At 39.6% G+C, this 22,306-nt stretch overlaps 1 protein-coding gene across 15 annotated transcripts in view; it reads left to right on the forward strand.

Annotated features, from left to right (window-relative positions):
• The window catches only part of LDB2 (LIM domain binding 2), a 209,254-nt gene that overhangs the window by 138,246 nt on the left and 48,702 nt on the right, over window positions 1-22,306 (forward strand). For all 15 annotated transcript variants that reach the window (XM_031553180.2, XM_031553182.2, XM_085223429.1 and 12 more), the window contains one exon: window positions 19,741-19,913. In XM_031553180.2, coding sequence (XP_031409040.1) covers window positions 19,741-19,913 — 173 coding nt within the window. The remainder of the gene's footprint in view (window positions 1-19,740; window positions 19,914-22,306) is intronic.

The raw sequence follows: 22,306 nt of genomic DNA on the forward strand, positions 1-22,306 counted from the left end.
GGATATCCTGTGATGTGAATTTCACCAGTAGAAGTTCCAGTGAGAGTGTGCATCTCTTCTAGTAGGGTAATCAACACAAAGCTTCTATGAAGCTAAAAATAGATGTTGATCTCCTTGTGCTTCTCAGTAGCAATTAACTATATAGGAAAGTTTTCCTATTAAAAATATTTCTAATGGGCTAAATTAATTTTTGAATTTTGAAACAAAAATATATATAAGGAAAGAAATGGGCTCCAGGGAACAAAGCAAGTCTGGGTGATGTAATTTCATCTATGCAGAGGTTCTTCACATTATTCCCCTACAGTAATAGACTGTGGGCTATGCCTTAATAGAGCACTTTAAATGACAAACATTATTATTGAACTGAAGTAGAAGAAAATTCTGATGGGGAAACATTTTAGGTTTGCCTGGCACATGCTGTTGGAGAATACTTGCTTAAAAAGGATTACGATTACAGAACCATCTGGGCTCTCTTCAGCACAAACTGTCGCTGCCTTACCATTGTCATGTTGCAGAAGGCTGTGCATAGGGTTCTGCAAAAATTCTGTTCTTCCAATATCCACAGAAAGTTGAAACAAAAAGAATGTAGTACACTGGCATGTTGCTAAGCAGCAAAAAGAGGGGTATAAATCAAGGATCATATTTTTATTTTGTTACCACTACATGTCCTATCGTCATTTCTTAATCACACAACTTGTTGTGGTTCTTATGTACCCATAGTATGGAGAGAAAAATGCCATAAAGGCTAATTTTTTCCTTCTTTTCTTTTCCATTTCTTTCTTTCCTTTTCTTTCTTTTTTTAAAAGATCTAGTGTTAAAGAGAGATCCCTGGTGGATCTAAGCAGGTTGAGATATTACCAGTTTCAATGCAGTCCAGGGCTTTAGGCATTTCTGGTGTAGCTAATTAGTTCATTAGTTTTTGGGCATCATGTTGAAGTCTTCTGGGCCTGGGTTACTCTCGGAAATGAAAGGAAAATCTCACTGACAAGAGAGAATATTAACCTTAGAAATAAAACTGGCCTCTCTAGGGCATGAGGAGGTCAGCAGTATTCTGCTTTGCGATGGCTGGGTTAGTTCAGCCCTGCAAAATAGGGGCTGCCAGAAAAAGGAAAAAAAAAAGATCATTTGAAAACATTACTAAATAGGAATTTTGAGATGGTTTGCAATGACCATTAATTTACAGTGCTGACCATGTAGCTTATTCACTGAAGAAAGCATGGTTGTTTCACTACAAAAGTATTCAGGTCTCCCACTTGCTCTCCTGCAAATGCTGATTTGTGTGAGTAGTTTCAGTGACATGTATTTGTAAACTGTCTTGTATTAATGACCTTTTGCTAATTGATTATGTTTTTGCAAGGATGTAATTTATGGTAATAATGTTCCCTGCATTTAAAAGCATATATTTACTGTGGAACTTTCACACAGTACTTTCAGAATACACAGTCTTCCTGTTAACAAATGCCTCCTGAAATGAAGAAGAGCTTTTCTTAATTTAAAATTTCAATATTGAGATTATTTAATATTATTACATCTATTTAATAACCTCTTCTGAGTAGTTTCATATTTTCAAGGTCAAGGTTTTTTAAAAGGACTCATGGGACCCAGATTTCTTTTCACTTTTTGTCAGAGCAACTGTGATGAAGCAATGCTCTTCTGCAAGTTGGCATTAGAACAACAAATTATGCAGCAGCCTGAATTCATCAGCCAGGGCACGTGTCTTTTTCCCTATGTGCCCTATCACTATACGACTAATAAAATGCTTATTTTTATTGTGTGTGGTCCAGCTTCAGAATAATAATCATTCTTGAAGATTGAATTAATGAAAAATCAATTTAGCGATCAAATATTTCAGCCATAGTGGGTGGCTGAGTTAAGAAAGTGTTATAAGCAGAATATAATTTGTTCAGTCATACAGGCAGCTGTTGAATTTCTTATTCAGACATCAATTACTACAAAATGGTTAGCTGAAATTGGAATTAAATAATGGTTGCAGATTACACTGTTGGAGCATGGTCACTCTTGGAAACAGCTCTAGTCATTTAAAAGCCACCCACCCTGCTGTTTGCACTGGTCACCTTCCTCTTTGCCAGGTCTTCCTTTGGTGCAGGAACCATCACAGGGCTGCGGTGTCTCTCTGTGGGCTTACACTTCCAGCTGACAACACCTTGCCTTGCTTCTGCTCCATCACGTGTCTTGGTCTGTGAGCATGAGCCTTTGTTGGCAACGAAAGTCATCCTTTAGCTGCATGGTTGTACCCCTTTCGTGTCAGTACATTTACAGGGGCATGTCCCTTCCCTGCATACAAAGAAGCATAACTTTCAGCTGAATAATAGTCTTTTACCCACCACTATTGTGCCCACTTCTGGAATGGCGCTGCTGTTAAGTAGTTCATCAATCATAGAATCGCGAAGGTTGGAAAAGACCTCAAAGGCCATCAATCCAACCATCAAGCCATCCTCACCATGCCTTCTCAGTCACATTCCTCCTCAGAGGTTTCTGTTCTAGGTAGGAAACAAAAAACATGTTTGAGTGCAGCAGACCTGATTCAAGAATTAAGATAATTCTGGGGCTTAATCCCTAGGTAATAACATATCTTACTGCATATGCTGTAGAATACAGTAATATTTGTAGTCCTACATCTACACTTCTTCCAAACTGTGTAGGTTAGGAACTAGACTGTAAGAAAGTACTTCCTGTAAAAGTGTTTGCAGTAATTTCCCATTTTTTAAGTACCCATCTAAATGACACAAGTGAAAATAATTTCTTGATCGATAATTACCTCCAGTTTACTGTGTACCATAGGGCATTACAGAAGACATAGAAGAGGCTTTGAAATTAGTTATCAAGTTTTTTAAGATAATATGATGATAAATTAGCTAAGACTTTGGGGCCCATTGTAAGTGTGTTATTCCATTTTAGAATTCAAGTTACCAGAAAAAAGCAGGGACATGGCAACACAGGCTAAGTTTCTCCTTTTTATTCATGTTGCAAAGGTTTTTCAGTACTTACCATCTTACAGTGAATTACCAGTTCACTTAGATATTCGGGGTAAAGGTTGTTTGTTCTCAGCAGGCTTATCTGTTGCAATATTTCCTGCTATCCTGTTTTGAAACATTTGCTAGTAGCATTCAAGTGCAATGCACCATGAGAAAATACCAGAAGAGATCTCATAAAAACTCATTTGGCATTTTGAAAGAGGATGTGGGTTCAGGTGTGCTCCAACGTTGCACTACTTCTGTCTTTTTAGTAGTTTTACATGTAGGCGTTTGCTATTAGGTGTTTGCTATTGTTAAAAGTGACAGCTACATCCTCCTTCTTAGGCAAGTCTTTTAGAAATAACTGTGATTTGTGTGTTAATTTGCATATTTTAATCCATAATTTGCATATGTTAATTCACAGTGCATCACAGCACCAAATTGTGTGGAATGGAGTCAGCCTAAAGTATAAGATGTTATTGGAAAGTTTGTCTGCTCAAGTGCAGGGTCTATTTTGTATCTCAGCAAGTCAACTGCTGTTGACTCTCCCCAGCGGTCCTGAGGGGAAGTTTCTGTACTGAAAAACTAGAGAGCAGAAGTAAATTAAAAAAATTTCAATATATATCCTCCAACTCTGGAAGAAAATCATCCTTTTTTATTAATGTCTTCCATGACAGTAACTTTGTGGTAGATCATATTGGGATTTGCTCTTAAAATCAATCCGTATTTCCAAATTCTTTTCAAGAAGTGAGGTCCTACTCTAGCAGCAAACCCATATATGAAGTAAATGTGTTTTGTAACTATTGAGGAGGAGTCAGGAATTAGAACTGCAGTGCAGGGGGAACCCGATGACACACCACTTTGTAGCATGGACTCTTGTGCTGTGGCAAGCAGCGATGCTACATGATACTTGTTTGTTAGGATGTTTTTTAAGGGCTGTCAGAATCAGCAGGACACTCAGAAATATGCGTTGGAAGTAACATCCATTTTTGTTTCAAAAAAGTGTTAGGTGTGAAAGGACACAGTAGGGAATATCTCATTATATTTCAGTTGCTGAATATTGCAACAGATGACCCATACTGGAATAAGGTTCTAAAGGGAACCCGCTGGGATCCCTCTCTTCTGCAGCAGGCACACAGGCATCAGCCCCTATATTTCTAACAGGAGCAGATTCATATTATTACTGTCAGTGATACATTGAGAAAAAATAGTGAGAAAGGCAAAAAGAAAACTCATAATTTTCCATTACATGGGTACCAGTTTGATTTCAATAGTATGGATCATCCATCTCGCAGTAGTATACCTCAGAGGTTAGCAGATATGCAAGTAGCCAATGATTCTTTCCTTCAACATAGCTGATGCTGCTGGCAGTCTAGCTTTCATTTGGTGTTTCAGCAAAATTCCTGCTCAGGATTGCACTTAATAAAGATAAGGCAGTAATTCCTGGTAAATTGAAGAGATAAATGAACAGGTGGTTGGAAGAGCTCTCATGATTGTCATCTTGGTATGCCCGTTCATAAACATCCTCTGGCAACCACCAAAGCAATGTTTGCTGAAGACACGTCATCTCAATGTACTATAGGCAGTGTAGTTAGTCTGGCTTAGGGTATCACTTTCAAATAAAATTCTATAGAACATATGAAGATATTAATAAATTCTGGAATGCCCTGGGAGAGAAAAAGGGACATCTCTCTGAAAAAGAGATTCTGATCACATTGGAGTTAAAATTTAGTCTACCAGAGTAAACACAATTTTTTTTTCTTACACTGCTAAGAATGTCCTTCAAGTGTCTTTTGTAGCTCTTGCTGCAGTAAACAAGAATGTTGTTTTGTTAGTACTGCCCCTTGCTCTTAAGTCTTATCACAGTTGCATGAAAACCTGTGTTCTGAAATTCAACCATTCTTAAGATTCTGCAATTTTGGGTGCATTTATCACTATCCAGAACGTACAGATCACTGTTAGTGTAACAAATATACAAGTGGCAAACACAAATTCTTCAATGGGAAGGTTTTGGGTGACTTCCATATGAGTGACTTCCATTTGTGCCCTCGTCTGAAGGACACTGAATGGAGCAGACAGCTTATGAAATAGGAGAGTAAAATGTGAATGGGATGATATACAAGTGATGAAACTTGGGAAATAAAGCAGGCAGAAATACCAGAGGAAGAGTGAAAGTTCAGCTGTGCTCCACAGCATCCCCACGCAGAGCAAAGGCTTCCTGTGAAGTTGTCTCTTGGGGGTGTATCCTGCCATCTGCCTCGGAAATGGCAGCTTTTTAGGAGAAATGAAGGGTGAGAAATGTCACTTAGAGCCCTTACTTGTGAGTATATTGTACATCACCTCACTGGAACAGCTCCAGGAAATGAAGCACTACTTTGCTGGCACAGCATGGGTATGGTTGGGAGTTCTTGTTCCACCCCAATAGGTTATTGCATGAATGTGTACGCAAAGAGGATCAACTAAAGAAATTCAGGATGACTTTGATAAATACTGATTCCACTGGGAGTGGGCATGTACTCAGGCACGAAGGACATACTGTAAAATACGTTGCTACCTTCCACTACCTAAAGGGGGCCTACAGAGACTCTATGAGGAAGTATAGTGATAGGTGATGATTTTAAACTAAAAAAAGGGGGAGATTTACGTTAGGCAATAGGAAGAAATTCTTCATGGTGAGGATGGTGAGGCACTGGAACAGGCTGCTCGGAGAAGGTGTGGGTGTCATGTCACTGGAAGTATTCAAGGCCAGGCTGGATGGGACCCTGGGCAGTTGATCTGGTGGGAGGTGTCCCGGCCCATGGTAGGAGTTGGAACTGGATGGTCTTTAAGATCCCTTCCAACCCAAACAATTCCATGATTCTCTGATTTTCTTTCATGCACGTAAGTCCCTGTAAGCAGATACTACTGTTTCAGCTGCAGTGCCAGGTGAGAGTCAATTGTAAAATGTGGCAAAATCAAAGCTTGCAATTGTGTTATGTCACACGTTCAGTCAGGCACTTACTGGCCACCAAGCCCAAGGGAGAAGAGTCTTTAGTATTGCACTGGTTGCTGTGAATTGTTTTCTACATTCGTACAATTGTTTTCTACCTCCTTCTCTGGAGGTAGTCAAGACATACCTGAACCCCTTCCTGTGTAACCTACTCTGGGGAACCTGCTTTAGTAGAATGATTGGACTGGATGATCTCTGGAGGTCCCTTCCAACCCCTCCAGATGCGTAATATATGCATTCCAAGCTGCAGCTCAGATCATCAATGGCAAGCAATTGCTATCCATTTGAAGCCTCTGAGGTTCTCAGAAAGGCAGGAAACAGCTAGAATTTTAGACTCAAAAACCTGAGAGAATAAACACTCCTGATTTTTAGCACTTCCTAACTCTAACCAGATGTGAGGTATCCAAGAGTAACTTTTTTATTTATATGCTAGCTGTGCTGATTTTAGGAAGAGAGGGATAGGAAGGATGTGGATAAAGCATTGTATATGTAGGAGTGCTGATCCAAAACAATTAGAAATATCATGTTCAGTCTGGGGTTTGTGCAGAGATCTGGGAGCAGCTCTTACTCATGTATATTGCTTTCCTTGTGCCTCACTTTGGGCAAATTTTCTTCCCTCCTCTTCTTCCCCCTTCTTCCCTCTTTTCTTGTAGCAAAATGACAGCTTTTCATTAATCCAAAATGTTACTGGAGAAAATATGCGGAAATTGTTACATACTAGTGAGCAGTTGCAGAGGAAAGATGGTTTTTTCCAAGGTATACAAGCTGTATGTAGTATGCTTTAATGATGTGATCCAGATGAACAGGGAGGGGTTCTGATGCAGCCTCCTATTCTGCATCGGTGCCACACTCCTGCTCTGCTCTCAGCTCTGTGATCGTACAACTTTATAGAAATGAAGATAGTTTTCTTCCATTCTTCTTATCATTATGCATGCCAAATTCCAGCTGTGTAAATGGAGATCCAGGAGAAAGCATGATTTGTCCTTGAATCACTTCTGAAGTAAGATCAGAATTAAGAGGGGAAGAAGTAATTTGAGAATATTCATGTGTGAGTAGTGAAGGGGAACTGATCTTAGAAAGACATTTTTCTATGGTGGTGGTGAAAATATGACCTGGTGAGTATTACTTTCAATTATACATTTGTGTATTAGATGCTCACAACATAAAAATTTTCAACTGGCATTTTCTGATATTCATTCCAGTTTATTTTTCGTTTGTCTTGTAAAAAAGGTATGAATTGATTCTTTCCAAGCTTACTATTACATAGTGCTAGGCTTTGTAAACAAATAAGTCAGCTCACTATTCACTACAGTAATTAGCACAGACATTTGATTTCAAGAAAAGTTTGCAGTGCTCCTATTAAAGGAAACCTTATCTGTAAAATATGAAGAAATGATTTGAAAGCCAGGGAAATATTTCAGATTTGTACATGTAGAGCACCATTTTTGTATGCTTACATTGCAAGGTGGAGTATCGCTGTGTATTTAATTCAAAGAGTCATGTTTGACTATAACAGTTATAAAAAGATAGCAAATTAAATTTGTTTTCCCACTTTTGGTAGGAGATTTTGGGGAAGAAAAAAAAAAAAAAAAAAGGTTTAACTCATCCAAGGAGTATTTTGAATCAGGTAGCTATTTTCATGCTAAGATATCAGAACATCGAATTACCAGTCTGGATTGCTCTCATTGATGCCAAGAGGAATGCTTATTGCCAACACTGTAACCTATTGCAGAAAATTAAATGTTTCCCCAAAACCTTTGGAGAAGAACTTTCTACTTTGATTATTTTAGTTCTGTATGAACTAAAATGTTCCAGGAGACATTTTTGGATGAGTTTCTAGTCTGAGATCACAAAGTTTGCATAGTTTTTCTGTAATTAAATAGGAGTTGTTAGGCTGATGTTTGAATCCCTGAGATCAAGTTGTATGTAGGTAATTAGGTATCGGTAGCTATGACTTCCACACCTAATTGAATTCTAGAATCATTGAATCCTTAGAATTGGAAGGGATCACATCTCTGAGCAACCTGTTCCAGTGTCTCACCACCATTTTTCCTTATATGTACCCTAAATCTATCCTCCTTAAGCTTGAAGCCATTTCTCCTTGTTCTATCACCACAGACCCTGTTCAAGAATCTGTCTCCTTCTTTCCTTAGCTCCCCTTAAGGTACTGAAAAGCCGCTATCAGGTCACCTTGCAGCCTTCTCCAGCCCCAGCTCTTTCAGCCTGTCCTTGAATGCAGCCATCACTTTTGTTGCTTTCCACCTGCAATTTTTTGAAGCAGGTGTGGTGGACCAGGGCAAGGATTGTGTTCCCTCTTGTCATCTTTTTTTGTTGTTTCTTCTTGTTTTATTTATTCGGTTGTTATCAGGCAGAGACTTTGGTGTGGGTGGACATTTGGGATGACCCTGCTTGGTGGCCACATTTTATGCTCAGAAGGTCCCTGGAGCTGTCCTTACAGTGGCAGTTCATCTTTGTCACAATGCCTGTACATGCAGTGGTTCTAGAAATCATAGTCCGTCATTGCAACAACAGTATATCAAGAAGATAGTACAATGGCTCTCCGTGAAATGTGGAAAAAATGTGTCATATGTCTAAAATGACAGAAAACATAGAAAGAGGTTATTGCAGTTTCAGTACAGGTTTGTTGCAGCACTTATTACAGATGTTGCCTTTTTCCAGTTAAGAGCATTCCACATTACTTACTGCATAAAATTTTATTTAAAACCACATATAATGTGTGCTCTAACTGAGGATTATAAACCTGTTACATTGCTTGCCCTTTTCTGAAAGTGGTTATTTATTATTTGACATTATTTTGTCAGACAACTGATTTGTATAGCTGAACACAGGGCACTTGCCTTCTTTTTAAGAATAATAAACAAGCAGTACTTTTAAAACCAACAAAACACTTTTAAATGGTAGAATATTTTCCTAATGATTGTGTCTAACATGTTGAATACCTTTTTACTTTCTCTGCAGTTAGCTTCCATTAGCTTTAAAGTGAAAGAGAGTGGGAAAGCAAGCTTTACGGCAGAAAAAAAGGAAATCAAAGCTAACCACCGACAGCTTTTTGAGAAAGAGTGTTCTGGTTGTTATAAAACATGTATATAACCGACAACTGATATTATCCACTGGTGAGATATTGTTCATATGTCTGCAGCATAAAATTACGAGAAAAATCATGCTGGCTATCAATCCACATGTGCTCATTGCAGTTTCAGGGTTTTGAGAATGCCTCGTGTATCTTTTATCATATTACTGTAACCCCTCACCTCCCTCCAGTTGTCCACACATTCTCCCCACCATGCTGTGTCCCCTTTGATGCACAGGTAAACACATTTCAGTAAACACCTCTAGTATTTTTAACTTGAATGCAAGCCACGCTGTGAAGCCTGACCAACTGTGATAAGCATGAAGTCCTGGATGCAAGAGAGGGACAATTGTTCTTCATATCACCTGCCTGTGGGCTTGCATCTTGCCATGAAGAGTCTTCCAGTGCTGAGAAGCCTAGCTCTGCTTATATGCAGAGGCCTATATGAGCCTGTCCACTTCACACACCGAGCTGACCAGAAACCATGTGGCCATATACACCTGGTTGAGTCCAAAATATGTCCAGCTTCTTCACAGGGTTAGCTTGTGTCAATGTAGTGGCACACCATGAAGGCATGTAGCTTTTGGGTTCCCAGTAGCGCTAGCAACACAAGTTGCTATCTGCTTACAACGTATTTAACAGACACATTCATGGCTAACTAACCTTAAACTAGCTGCTGGAGTGCTGCTAGTAGCTTTCTCTCATGAACAGGAGGCTTGCAAGGAGATGCAAATTGCATCCAAGAAGAAAGTAAATCCTGCCTGAGCCAAGCCATGTTTGTCCTTAGGCCTTTCCTCAGGACATCAGTGCTGGGCCTGCAGGGGTGGTGGCACCCGCAGCCTGGACTGACCCCCGAACCATGATTTATCAACTCATCTAAGATGTATGTTGCTGCTGATTTCACCTGGGCATATATCAGGAATTTTAGAAGTGCAAAGGCAACATACAGTGCACTGGCTCAGTCACTCACAACTCTTTTAATGCTTCTGTGGGTTAAAGGGAGATATACATTATTCAGATCAGTACTTTGTCAGTTGTTTATTCTTCATGCAAGCTGTAAATGTTTCATACTATTTTTAGAACACACGTAAGACTGTTTTTCTTGCTGCTTCAGCTTCCCATCTCAGCTTGATTCAGAGAAAACACTAGAGATCAGGAGCTGGAGGGATTACATTTGCAGGCATCTGCCTTCAGAAGAACTTTGTGCCAGTATACATAATACAATAGATGTTGTTGCACACTTGCATGCAATTTTTAGCAAAAGTTCCCCAGCAAAATAGCCAGAATCTTTGTAGATAGTAGTTGGGGTGGTTACAGTGACTTGCTTAATTTTTGCAGAATGATTTGAGTTGAAATCAACAAGAGATTGAGTAGAACTGGGCAATGTGTGCAACCAACATAGACATGCCATGGTCGGACAAAAACCCATTTTCTGCGGCAGCTGAGCTTGGATGCTGAGCTCTAGGTTCTGCCCCAGAGAAGCGTGGTTATCTGTATGAAAGAATTGTGGCAATATGTGAGAGTATGGCCAATATCATTTTATCTTAATGTCATTTTTCCTCTGCTTTTATGTGATTTTTTTGTTTAATGCCATGTTTAGTATTCCAGTAGGTCATGTGAAGTCAGGGGTCAGAAGTGTGCTTGATTTAATGCAACTGGATGTTTTGCCTGCTTTTTGTCTCTTCCTTTTGGTGTCCTGTCATTTGAATTTTATGTTTTTGCCTTTACTTCTTCAGACGACTTTCCTGGGTATCATTTTCTGTGTTGTGCTGGTCCTTTATGCTGGTACAGATTGCATTTGTTCATCTAAAATGCCTGTCCTGCACAATTTCCATCATTTTTACGGTCTTACATTTTGTCATTTTCTGCTTGAGTTTGGTTGTGGTTTGTTATATTTTGACAGTGGTTTGTCATACAGCTGTGAATAACCTCTTTGCTCTGCCTTTAAAACTTTCTTCATTGCAGTTGTTGAACAAAGTTAACTGAAATGCTCTTTCTTCAAACAGTGATTAGCATAGGCTGTATACAGCAACCAGACAAACTACTTGTTCTGGCTTATTAGCATTCTAAGTGCAGATTTTTTATGCAAGTATAAATATTCTCTTCACTAAAGTATCTGCGTATGGATTTTTGCTGGAGAATTATGATTTTGATTTATAATATGTGGACATTTTATAGTTAGAAGTAGAGCTTCCTTATCTAAGATAGATTTTTTGTCTGTGAAATAAGAATATGGGTAACCCCCTCAGAACACTTCCACTTCAGCCTAAGAAATCAGCATATACTGTGGCTGCCATTAAGAAATTGTGAATTTTTCAGTGTCAGGTAAAGGTCTGCTCTTTATTGCTAGAAACCCAGTTCAGATTTCTAATTTAAACCTAAATTAAGCAACAAACTAAATGAGCTCTGAATTTTTATTGAATTTTTATGATTGGTCTGTATGAAGGAGAATAGTCTAAACTCCCTAGGTTATTAGAGTACTATCCCTGGACGTGGAGCAAAGATTTCAAGCCTGAAGCTGGTCCAGAGTCATACAAGAGTAGTACTCTGCTGCTTGTGCTGGAGTTGAAGGTGCTGGGTATGACACATCTGCCATCTGTAGTCAGTCTGCTCAGCAGACGCTTTCTGTGTGTCCTCTTGCAGTCAGCCTTGATCCCCAAGCTGGAGACCCTAAGTTCAAGTTAACCATGAGCTGGTAGTGTGCCTGTGTGGCAGAGAATCCTCCAAGTCTGCAATAAGAATGATACCAGCAGTACAAGGGAGGTGGTCCTTCCTTTGCGGCTGAGGAGACATGTCTGGAGCAGGATATTTGGGCAGGGCTCCTTGGTAGAATAAAGGCACATCTTTATTGGAGCGAGGCCAGCAAAGGCACAGTAGTGACTAAAGGTTGGTGGCATGGGCTGGACAAGGAGAAGCTGAGAGAGCTGGGACCATGCAGCCTGGAGAGGGTGGATCTTGTCAATCTAAATGAGTTTATGGTGGGAGGTAGATAAAAGAATACAGAGACAGAATCTTCTTTGTGTCACTCGGCAAAATTCATGAAGTTCCATTTCAACATATGAAAAAGCATTTTCCTTGAAAAGTGACGAAACACTGCCATATGCTGCCCAGAGAGGTCATGAAGGCTCCATCCTTAGAGATGTTTAAAACCCAACTGAACAGCGTTCTGGGCAATCCCTGTGAGTGATCTGCTCTGAGGGGGCTGGACCAAATGATCCCCGAAAGGCCCTTCATGCCCAGCCATGGGCTGTACTCTGCTGAAAGGGATTTTGTGCTCTGCTGTTTGCTTTCCACATCCTCTAGTCCCCAGGTTCTCACTCTTGGGCTTCAGATCTACAGATCTGAAGGCTCTGAATTTTAAAGCATGCAATTCCTTAAAAACTTTGCTAGGGTGCTGATAGTATAGTACGGAAAAGATTGGGAGGCTGTAATAGGTTGGCTGAGTTCCTTAATGAAAAATTAATCTGTTGCTTTCTTGAGACATAGAGCTTTTTATAGTTGTTTTCTGGCTATTTTCACCAAAATGAATTATAGCAAAATATCTCTTTTCAGAGAGACAGATTTAAGTCTGAGTTGCAGATTATGTATCTCTGAGAATAAGAGTCATAAAGTCTGGAGAATTAAGCTGAGGTCTCATTGACATGAAGTTTCTGTTACTTGTTCTTGACTCAGGTGTGTTTTAGAGGATTGAAGTGCTAGTTATAGACTTACAAGAAAAGGAAATACACTGTTAACTGAATCAAAATTATATATGCAAATACCAGGATAAAATGGTGTTAGAAAATACTTACTGGATGAAAAGGAAGAGTCTAATCTAACAACACTTGAATTACACAGAAACTGTAGAAGAAAAAAATGGACATTTATAATTGCATATGTTTTAGTACTATTCGTTAGAATTTTTGTCTGTAGGCAGTAGTTTTGACATAAGAATAAATAAGATATTGCAGATATCATGGATCAGAAAAAAAACTAAATATGTGGTTTGAGTGTGGGAAGGATTCAAGGCATTCAGTCACAGCACTGAATCCATGTTACTCATCTTTGCAGTTTTGTTAAAAAAATGAGAACAAAGACAAAATCATCAGAAACATTCATTTTTTCCTAATTGCCACAGAGTACTAAGGAGATCAGTAAAGATAAAAACAAATTTGTATGGACATGGGAGGAATGAATAAGCAGCTGATTTTACTTCTCAAAAATTTGTACTTTATTAGCAATATGGAGTAACACTTGTAAACAATCCTCCTCCAAACTTCATGGAGTTTCTAAACTATTCCATCTGCAGATTACACAGACATTTTCTGAATGTAAAATACTGCTATTACTATTACTAGTATACTGCTCTTAATAATATACAGTAGTGTTTTTACCATTACTGTTGTAATAGTTTTAAAATCATACATTTTATTCTACTTAATACTTTATTTGTATAAATTACTGGAATTTTCCCATAAGATCAGTGCAGATCAATCATACCTTATAACAGTTATTCTATATATAGTCTAAACGATAGGAGCCCAATCTTACCTACTAGATAGGGAGTAAAAAAGGATGGGTCTGTGTGTGCCAGATTCTGCCTTGGACACATGTGGGTGGTTTAATCAACGTGGCCCACACATCTCTGAAACAGAATTTGGACTTTAATTAGACTGTCTTTTCACTGCCCTTCATACAGTAGCTTTTCCTGGGAATTGACAGATTCATTTTGTTTGGGTTTGAATCCGCTCACCAGAAAAGGTTTTGTAAATGTGGATGGTTGTTCACATGCACAACTTTGGGACTCTTCCTAGCTTCTGTTCTCTCCCTTCCTCCTCCCCAGTTTTAGCAGAGCTGCTGAGCAAAGTCTAGAGAAAGCATGCATCCCAACCCCCTCTGCATCCCAAGCAGATGGGCTGCATCTGGGAGGGAACACACCTGATGTGTTATTTCACTGAGAAGAATCTAGGCAAATTCAAACAAAAGTAGGGGCAGAAGGAGAGCAATGACATCACTGTGTAACTCCATAATGTTTTGCTTTTTGTGCATTCATTTATTTTAGTTACAAATGCATGCATAAATGACTGTGCCAACCTCTGGTCCACACAGATGTCAATTAGCCAAAGCCAGAGATGTCAATTAACAAATAACAGTAAGCTCAAGCTTTCTTCTGTGGTGCTCAGGAAAGCTCATTTGCAATCAGTGAGAAGTCATCTCCAGACTTCCCTAGCCCTTAGATCTGGCTGAGGGAAAGTTGGTCTTAGCATCTCCATTTAATTACTGAACCCCAGCTGTGATAATCTCCCAAGCAAGAGGCTTCCGTGATCTGCCTGGAGCTGTACAGGGCATCTCAACTTTTTGGTTTGGAAGCCAAAAAACCTGCAGTCCCAACCAGTGCTGTTCACCAATCCCATCTATATAATGCGTTGATGAGATAATCAGCTGCAGTCTGCACCACAGCTTCCAGACAGAGCTCATTTAAGCTACAGGCACAGTGTCATTTTTTCATTCTGTTGCTGATTCTTCGGAACTTTAGAAGGCTTTTTATATTTTATGCTTTTATATTTGTGTCTGTTTTATTGCTTATTTTATATCATAGCTCTAATTGAAGACACAGGACTTGACAGGCTGCGAAAAACAGTCTGGAAGCAATCAAACCAGTATTTTTATTTCACTGGTTAACACTTCTATTGTTTGACTTCTATACCAATTTGGCAGTTCTCCTACATGCTGTATACATATATGCTAACTTGAAGTCTCTGCTGCTGCGAGCTTGTACTGTAAAGGCAACCCTTGACAAGTGCACTGAACAAGGAGGGTTTTGCTGTCGAGCCCTGCTGCTGCAACAGAGGCCACGAACCTGCATTCTATAGAGAGGACACTGAGAATTTGACAGCATATCTTTCACAAAGGGAGGAAGTATTCTTCTATTTCTAGCCCAGAGATAATACCTGTTTCCTATGAACTAGAAAAACATGTTTACTTTCTATTTTATTTGAATCTTCCTTAGGAAAAACAAAACAACAGTACCACCACCACATGGCATGTGGTGGTACCACAATTATATGGATTGGATTAATTGATTTCTGGACCGCTCGTATCCAGGGTAGTGTCACATATCTACCCATTATATTTCAATTCTAAAACTGTAGTTAGGTCTCTTATCCTCTGGAAATGTAGATAGAGCCATGTGTAGCCAGGCTTTCACATGAGTGAGCATGCTGTAGGTATGTCATCCCACCGAGTGACAGCATTATAGTTTGTGCAAAATAATCACTTCAGATACACCTTTCTTACAGACACCTTCATATAAATAACCATCATCACCCATTGTTAAATCCAGCTGATCTTTGCCAGTTTGCTTTGCCGTGTGGGGATTTGCTAGCACAAATGAAGCAAGCATTAAGGGGCATTGTCTGCCTCTCTTGGGAAATAGTATGTCCTCAGATACTCAGTTAGGGATGAAGGATGCTGCTCAGGACAAAATGCAAAGTAGCATTATGGGGATCTGGCGCTAATGCCTGAGTGCTGAGGGAGGGGCAGGTGAATTTTCTTTCCAGCTCACGTTGTATCCAATTTCTTATAGTGCAGGATGTTGCATTTCACTTGGTGAAACAGCCTGTACTGGATAATGGCACTGTAGGATCCTGATAGTGTTCTTATAGATGCAGGTGTGAATCTGTATCTGCTTTCCTATCCCTGAGTGCTGGGCTCAGAGCTTCAACATCTGCAGTCATAGCTACTCTAATCTGTTCTTGCAGGAAGATGATATAGCATCTATTATTAATACTGTTTAATAAAACCTATTAAAATAATTTCTTTCAAGTTACTTATAATTTTGCCAAACTTAAGCCAATAAAACTGAAATTGTGGTTTATTTTGCTTGTAGCCAGTTCTCCCTTATCTAAGTCAAAAATGATTTGTTTTTGAAAATGAAAAATAAAATACTGTTTTGTCCATGTTACAAAATTATTGCAACTTTTTATTTGCACATCCATATGATGTTGTGGAGCGGGACCGCTCATCTTTGTGGCAGGGGTTGCCTCTTGTCTTCCTTGTGTAAACCTGACTGTGTTTCGCAAATTTATTTAATTTATGGATCTTTGTGGAAAAAGACACCATTCTGAAGTACTCATCTCAAGCCTCACAAGAGTTTGACAGCAGAAATTTTCAAGATTTCCCTGCTCATGGAGCCCAGTGGGCTGTCTCCGCATGTACTGCAAAGAGTAGCTGGACTCAAGGCTCTGTGGACTCCTGGATTTTTCCACTGCCAATCCCGTTTCCAGACCCTGATATATGGTCAGCCAGTGCTGCATGTGAAAGCAGGAAGCCCTTCCTTCTCCAGAGCTCCCAGCAGACACAGTGTGGTCCAGGTGGCCCTGAGAAGGAAGCGGCTTGACCATAGCATTGTCATTGGAAAATCCAGGAAGAAAACTCTCTCACTCCAATGAGACATTAGAAGCATAGAGGAAAGAGGGAAAAGGAGGCAAAAGTAGAGAGGGACTAAACCAGGAAAGAAATCTGATGGCACTGAAGTGTAAGAGTGGGCAGAAGTATTAACTGGAAAGTGAAAGAAAAAGAGGGAAGCTGATTATGGGAGGTTTAGAAGTCAGTACGAAAAACATGAACAGTGAATAGGGAGCTGCTTAGCTGCATGGAGGGCACAAAGAGATGCTCTTGCCTTGTCCCTGGGTGGATAGAATGCTGAGCAAAGGGAGGAGGGATGGAGTCGGACAAAACAGAGTGCAGAAAAGTAGGAGACAGAAGATCCTGGGGAAAAGTACACAAAATTCAGAAGCAGTAGAAGGATTTACACCATAGAGGCAAGGAGCTTTGTGCAGCCTGGGTGGCTGGGAAGGGCACTGAGAAAGTGTGCGTGAAGCTGGCATCTGGGAGAGAGACAAGGAGAACAGGGAGACTGCAAATAGCCCCCTTTAGGTAAGGAGAATGGCCCTTTAGGTAAGGACTGCATGGTCCCCTTATGTAAGGAGAATGAGGGATCTGGGGAGCTGTGGGGGGATTAGTGAGCCTGCCTGAGCAAGGAGAACAAACTGTGAGGAGGGGGAGAAGGGACAGGGCAGCACTGAGAGCTGAACTGTGAACATAGAAGATAACTTGTGCATATAAACTGACCGTAAGATGGAAAAAAGAAAGACCATGAGGGTAGGGGAGCAGGGAGACTTAGGGGGAGAGGGGAGGGGCAGGGGTAATAAAGAGCAGAGCTGAGAGTGCTTGGATATTCATACACACAGTTGTGTTCTGGAGGAGAAAACATCAAGGCAAGCCTTTTGCACTTAAAACACAGAAAGTTTGTGGTTACAAGGGCTTGTTGCACAGCCCTTTGTTGTTCTTGGAAATGTCTTCTGCACAAATAAGCTTTGTTACCACTGTACAGAGTCATGTTTATACTAGAAAATAAGTTATCGTTTTAAGCCATAAAATGCTTCAGGAACAGAGCCCAAGCCTTGGACCTGCTTCAGTCTTCTGTAGCAAAAGCAGCTCAGTGAGCTGAGGACCAGCCTGCTTGTTAGTAGGGTTTTGTGAGTGTTTCTCCTGGAGTTTATGCTAGTGTATGCTAGACACTCACATGAGCAGTTTTCCCTTTTACAGACAGACAGAGTCTGCATGGGCATCTGTAGATGAAAATGAGGTTCTGTGGGGCATCACCTTGTGTGCACCTCTGTTCCTCCTCATCCTTTTGGCTCCCCACTTTGTTATTCACAGTTGCAGATCCCGGTGGCAAGAACAGACAGTGCTTAGTAGGAAAAATAATGAGATATTTAATATATTTCTAGCCTTCTTTAATGTGTTGTAGCTGCGGTTACAAGGCTAAAACCAGCACCATATGACTATGCTACTTCGGGAATGGTCTATAAATGCAGTTAAAGAAGTTTCAGGATTTTTATGTGGTGCCTAAGTCACGTGAATAGAGGTTTATCACAATCAGTAGGAATGCTGGATTTTCATATCACACATTTGCTGCCTAGGATGATTAGCAGGAAATTTAATTTGCGCTAATTAGCCTTAGGGGAGCAAAAAATTAACATGATGGGAAAGTTTCAAGTTTTGCTATATACCATACCAAGATGGAAAAATTTGAGTTAAAGCTCAAGTCTTATGCTGATGCACTGGACTTCATTTTCTCTAAATTGAATTAAAAGACTGTAGAAAATTAATACATGCAAGGCGAGTGGGTGGGTTTTTTAGGAGCTTGAGTTGTAGAATAGTTGTTCAAAGTATTCACTGAACTGTCAGCCACATCAAGAAAACACAGTATATTTTAATCCTTAGAATTATGTTGATATCTAATATTGCAGTACAAGCTTTAAGTCCTTATTTTCTATATTTGTATATTTTCCTTACATAATGTGCATTATAACTGCACATGCAGTATTCCACATTGTAACACACAGAGCAGAAACAGCTTTCACAGAAACCACTTCTGTGAAAACACCATAGTTTTTAATTTACAACACCCACTTGCAAATACATTTTTAGGGTCAAGTGCCCTTGTTTGTATGCTGGCAAAATTCCTATGAAAATAAGTTTTTTAGAAATTACTTTGAAAGGTATAAGAGAGACATGAGTCACCGCATAGTCCTGGTAGATAAATAAAAATTAGGAGCTAATCAACTCTAATTTTGCCTGTTGATGGTGACTTTTCTGTCTCATTGTTCCAGAACACTTAGTTTAGATCTCTCAGTTTTTCCCTCTGAAGATGGAGGTAATTTTCATGTATCCACCACTCAGAATTACTGTGGACTGCATGCAAGGCAGTGACTCACTCAATATGGAAGTATTGGTCTATTATAAACTGAAGTGTTCTTTCATACAAGCTTGTGGTTGCATCCAAATTTATCTGTAAAAAAAAGGAGGTGCAAAACATCGGTTGCATACGAGATAATTGCCTTTGATACTGGTTTTCTGCTAGTCTGTGCATCCAAAATGCATGCCATGCTCACTATTGCTATTACTTACTTGGAGAACTCAGTACTTGGAGTCCATACTCCTGAGGAGTAGGAATGGATATAAGCTACCGCAGACCTTCTAGCCTGTGGCACAAATACACTCAGTCTAAAGAGAGATTTCAGGTAGACTCTCTGTTGGCAATCATATGTTGTATAATATACACTGTATTGCATTCTCAGGTCTTTCCTAACTCTCCAGATTGATAGCTACAGCTGTCCTATTCCATCATCAAGTCAGTAGTGTGTGTGCTGCTGTATATACATACACATGTGCACACATGCAAACATATTTGTGTCCACAACTACTCTATATAAATGCACTTCGCCTTTTTGAATGTAAAAATGCATTTCTGTAAGTGCTCAGCACTTGTATTTATACATTTATGAGTAATATCCAACTTTCAGTCATAATTGACACCATGTGGCTCTCTGTATGATAATTACTTTGGGACAAAAAACTTGCAGATGGTTTCAAAAGTGACTCTAACTCACCATCAGTGTAAAGAGATTGAATAAGATGAGCTCACTCTCTCTGAATATCAGAACAAGCTGTTTTCATTGATTTCACTGGGAGCAGGCACAACTCCATTTCTACAGCAGACAGAAAACATGTATTATATTACTTAAATGAAAGTTTGATTTCATCGCACTTAAATTTATTCATGCTCTGTTAGCAAATGGTTGAAGATTTTATAACCTAGAGCGTTTGCTGAATTCCACTTTGTATTTTCCTCACAGCAATTGGAAGGACCCTCATTCCTCGTTATTTTAGCACTGTCTTTGAAGGAGGTGTAACAGACCTGTATTACATTCTCAAGCACTCAAAAGAGTCATACCACAACTCATCCATCACAGTGGACTGTGATCAATGCACCATGGTCACTCAGCATGGAAAACCCATGTTTACCAAGGTAACACGGGACACTCAAAAAAGCATGTTGTTTGTTTTTGTTTTGTTTTCTTCTTTCTTTCTGGTGTGTATGAGAGTGAAAAATATTGGCTGTTGCATTTTTCTGGTAGACTGAGATTATTTCTAATACTGAAAACCCTTGAATACCTTTAATTACTATTTTCTGTATTCATTGCATGACCGGAAAATTTTGTGGGCATCTTCTGCAATTCTCCCAGAAAGATTGCAAGAGAAGCACCTAATGCCAGGTTTCTGGAACTATCGGATGTACAAGCAACCTGCCCATCTCCTTTTCTCTTGGCTCAATTTTAAAGCAACAGTGAGATTTTACATTGCTGGTACCTACCATTTTGGGTGGCTCACTTTACACTTGATACTCAGTCTAAGGACTGTAAATCTCTGGGAAAAAAGGTGATTTAATACAGTAGGATGCTGGTCTAAAGAGCAGGGAAGTCAATGGAGGGACTCAATTGATTTGAGCACGTTCTGCATCAGGTAGTTAGTACAGTGAGTACATATTGAATATTTGCAACTGATAGTGAATTATGGAATATAGTGAATTATATTATCTTCATGCATTAGCTACTTCAGTTCTTTAATTAAAGTGAGTGTTGTATATTTATAAAAACAGTACCAAAAAGATGGAAAGTCCAAGTCAAAATAAAAATCCTACCTTAAAAACTAATAAACCGATTTTGAAAATGGAAAGGCACACTTCATAATTTAACAGAAAATGTTTCTTCTGCATCTTGTACCTGTTTATGTCTACGAACATCAACTTTCACACAGAAAAAAAGCACAGAAGAAAAGGTGCATCAGGAGGAAATAATCCATTCATATTGCCCATATCTTGCAAAACTGGGGAGGTTTTTGAGTCTCTCAAGACACTGATGTTGATAGCATCATGCTAAGGGGCTCTATGGCTCATGTAGTTTTAGCATGTGTGTCTTCTGTGACAATTTTATTCCTCATGGTGTGGGACTTAAAGGATAGGGAGAAGAGGCCACCCATGTGCAGAGTGCTGGTGAGCTGGGAGGTGTGTATTTTACAGGATATTTGTTCCAGCTGTCCCACTCCAGCCCACTGTGGTTTACACAGACACAAACATGGAGATATTCCAAGATGCCATCTCTTTACCACCTCAGTGCTCAGGAAGAGTTGTTATGGTTGCCACATGTAGAAAACATGGAAAGGTGTAGGGAGGCTGCTTCTTTGTGGAGCTGCCTTTAAAGAATGGTTTTTTTTTTTTGTAATGGCTGTATGTTAAAATGGCTTGATAAGTAATACTGTTGAAATAGAAGACAGCATATAGTGGAATAAAGGAGAAAAGAATATGTTGCTCTCAGAAATCAGTTAGAGCCAAATGCTGTCTTAGCTGTGTATGTGTAACTTGTAGCAGAGATAGTGAGGTCATGGAAACACAAAGGTAGACTCTTAACTCCCACAGCATTGCTGGAAGAACAGAACTCTCATAAGCAGCGCTCCAGTTGACTGAGTAGCTCCTCACATCATGTCTGAATTTGACCCAGTGAAGAGTTTTTTTAGAGCAAAAATACAAATAAGCTATTCTTGTTAATAGCTATTTCAGTTTCACAAACAACTTGTAAGCTACAAATTCACTAGCATCTAATATAATGGGCTGGAACAGTTCTCATCACATATTGAATCAGGAATCCGCAGCTGCATTTTATTCATTTTGACATTTTCCCAGTTAGGGCTACTCACTGCATACTGCAATATTGGATGAATATATAACACGGCACTTCCAATTTTTTTCAAACAAATGTGGCTAGAGCATGCCTACCAGTGAAGATACAAATATCTGCTTGTCTTTAGAAGGCTGTTGTCCACATAAAGTAAGGCACATGCTTAAGAACAGATTTTGTCAAGTTATAAGTAAATACAATTCAGTGGCATGAATTAGAGTGGCAAAGAAGAGGCCAAAGCCCTACCATGTTCGTTTGCCTGGGCAGATGTTTCAGTTTTTTTTCTCCAAGCAATGGAAAGAATTATGAGTATTTTCAATACTCTGTTTTTGAGTGTTTTCCAACACTCCAACTTCATGTATAACCAAACTGGTTTTCTGCAGTTTGTGGTTTTTATAGCTCCTGAAAACATCACCAAGGTTGAGCTTTGCTTCCACTCTGAGATCAGGAGCACCCACTGGTGGGACAGGCCTTCTCTTGTGCTCCATCAAACTGATTTACAAGCGTGGAACTAAAACACTCCCAGTGATTTTGGCCCTCCAGCACATTCCAGATTTGTAAAAGCATCAATTTCTTTTAAAGCCAGGTTTGAGAGATGGCCATTAACAAAAGGGGGAAGAGTTTTAAAAGGTGCACTGCATCACTACTGCAAGAATCCAAGTGATATGGAACAGGAATGAATTTATTT

The sequence above is a fragment of the Meleagris gallopavo genome, chromosome 4, assembly GCF_905368555.1.
Source record: "Meleagris gallopavo chromosome 4, MGAL_WU_HG_1.1, whole genome shotgun sequence".
NCBI lineage: Eukaryota > Metazoa > Chordata > Aves > Galliformes > Phasianidae > Meleagris > Meleagris gallopavo.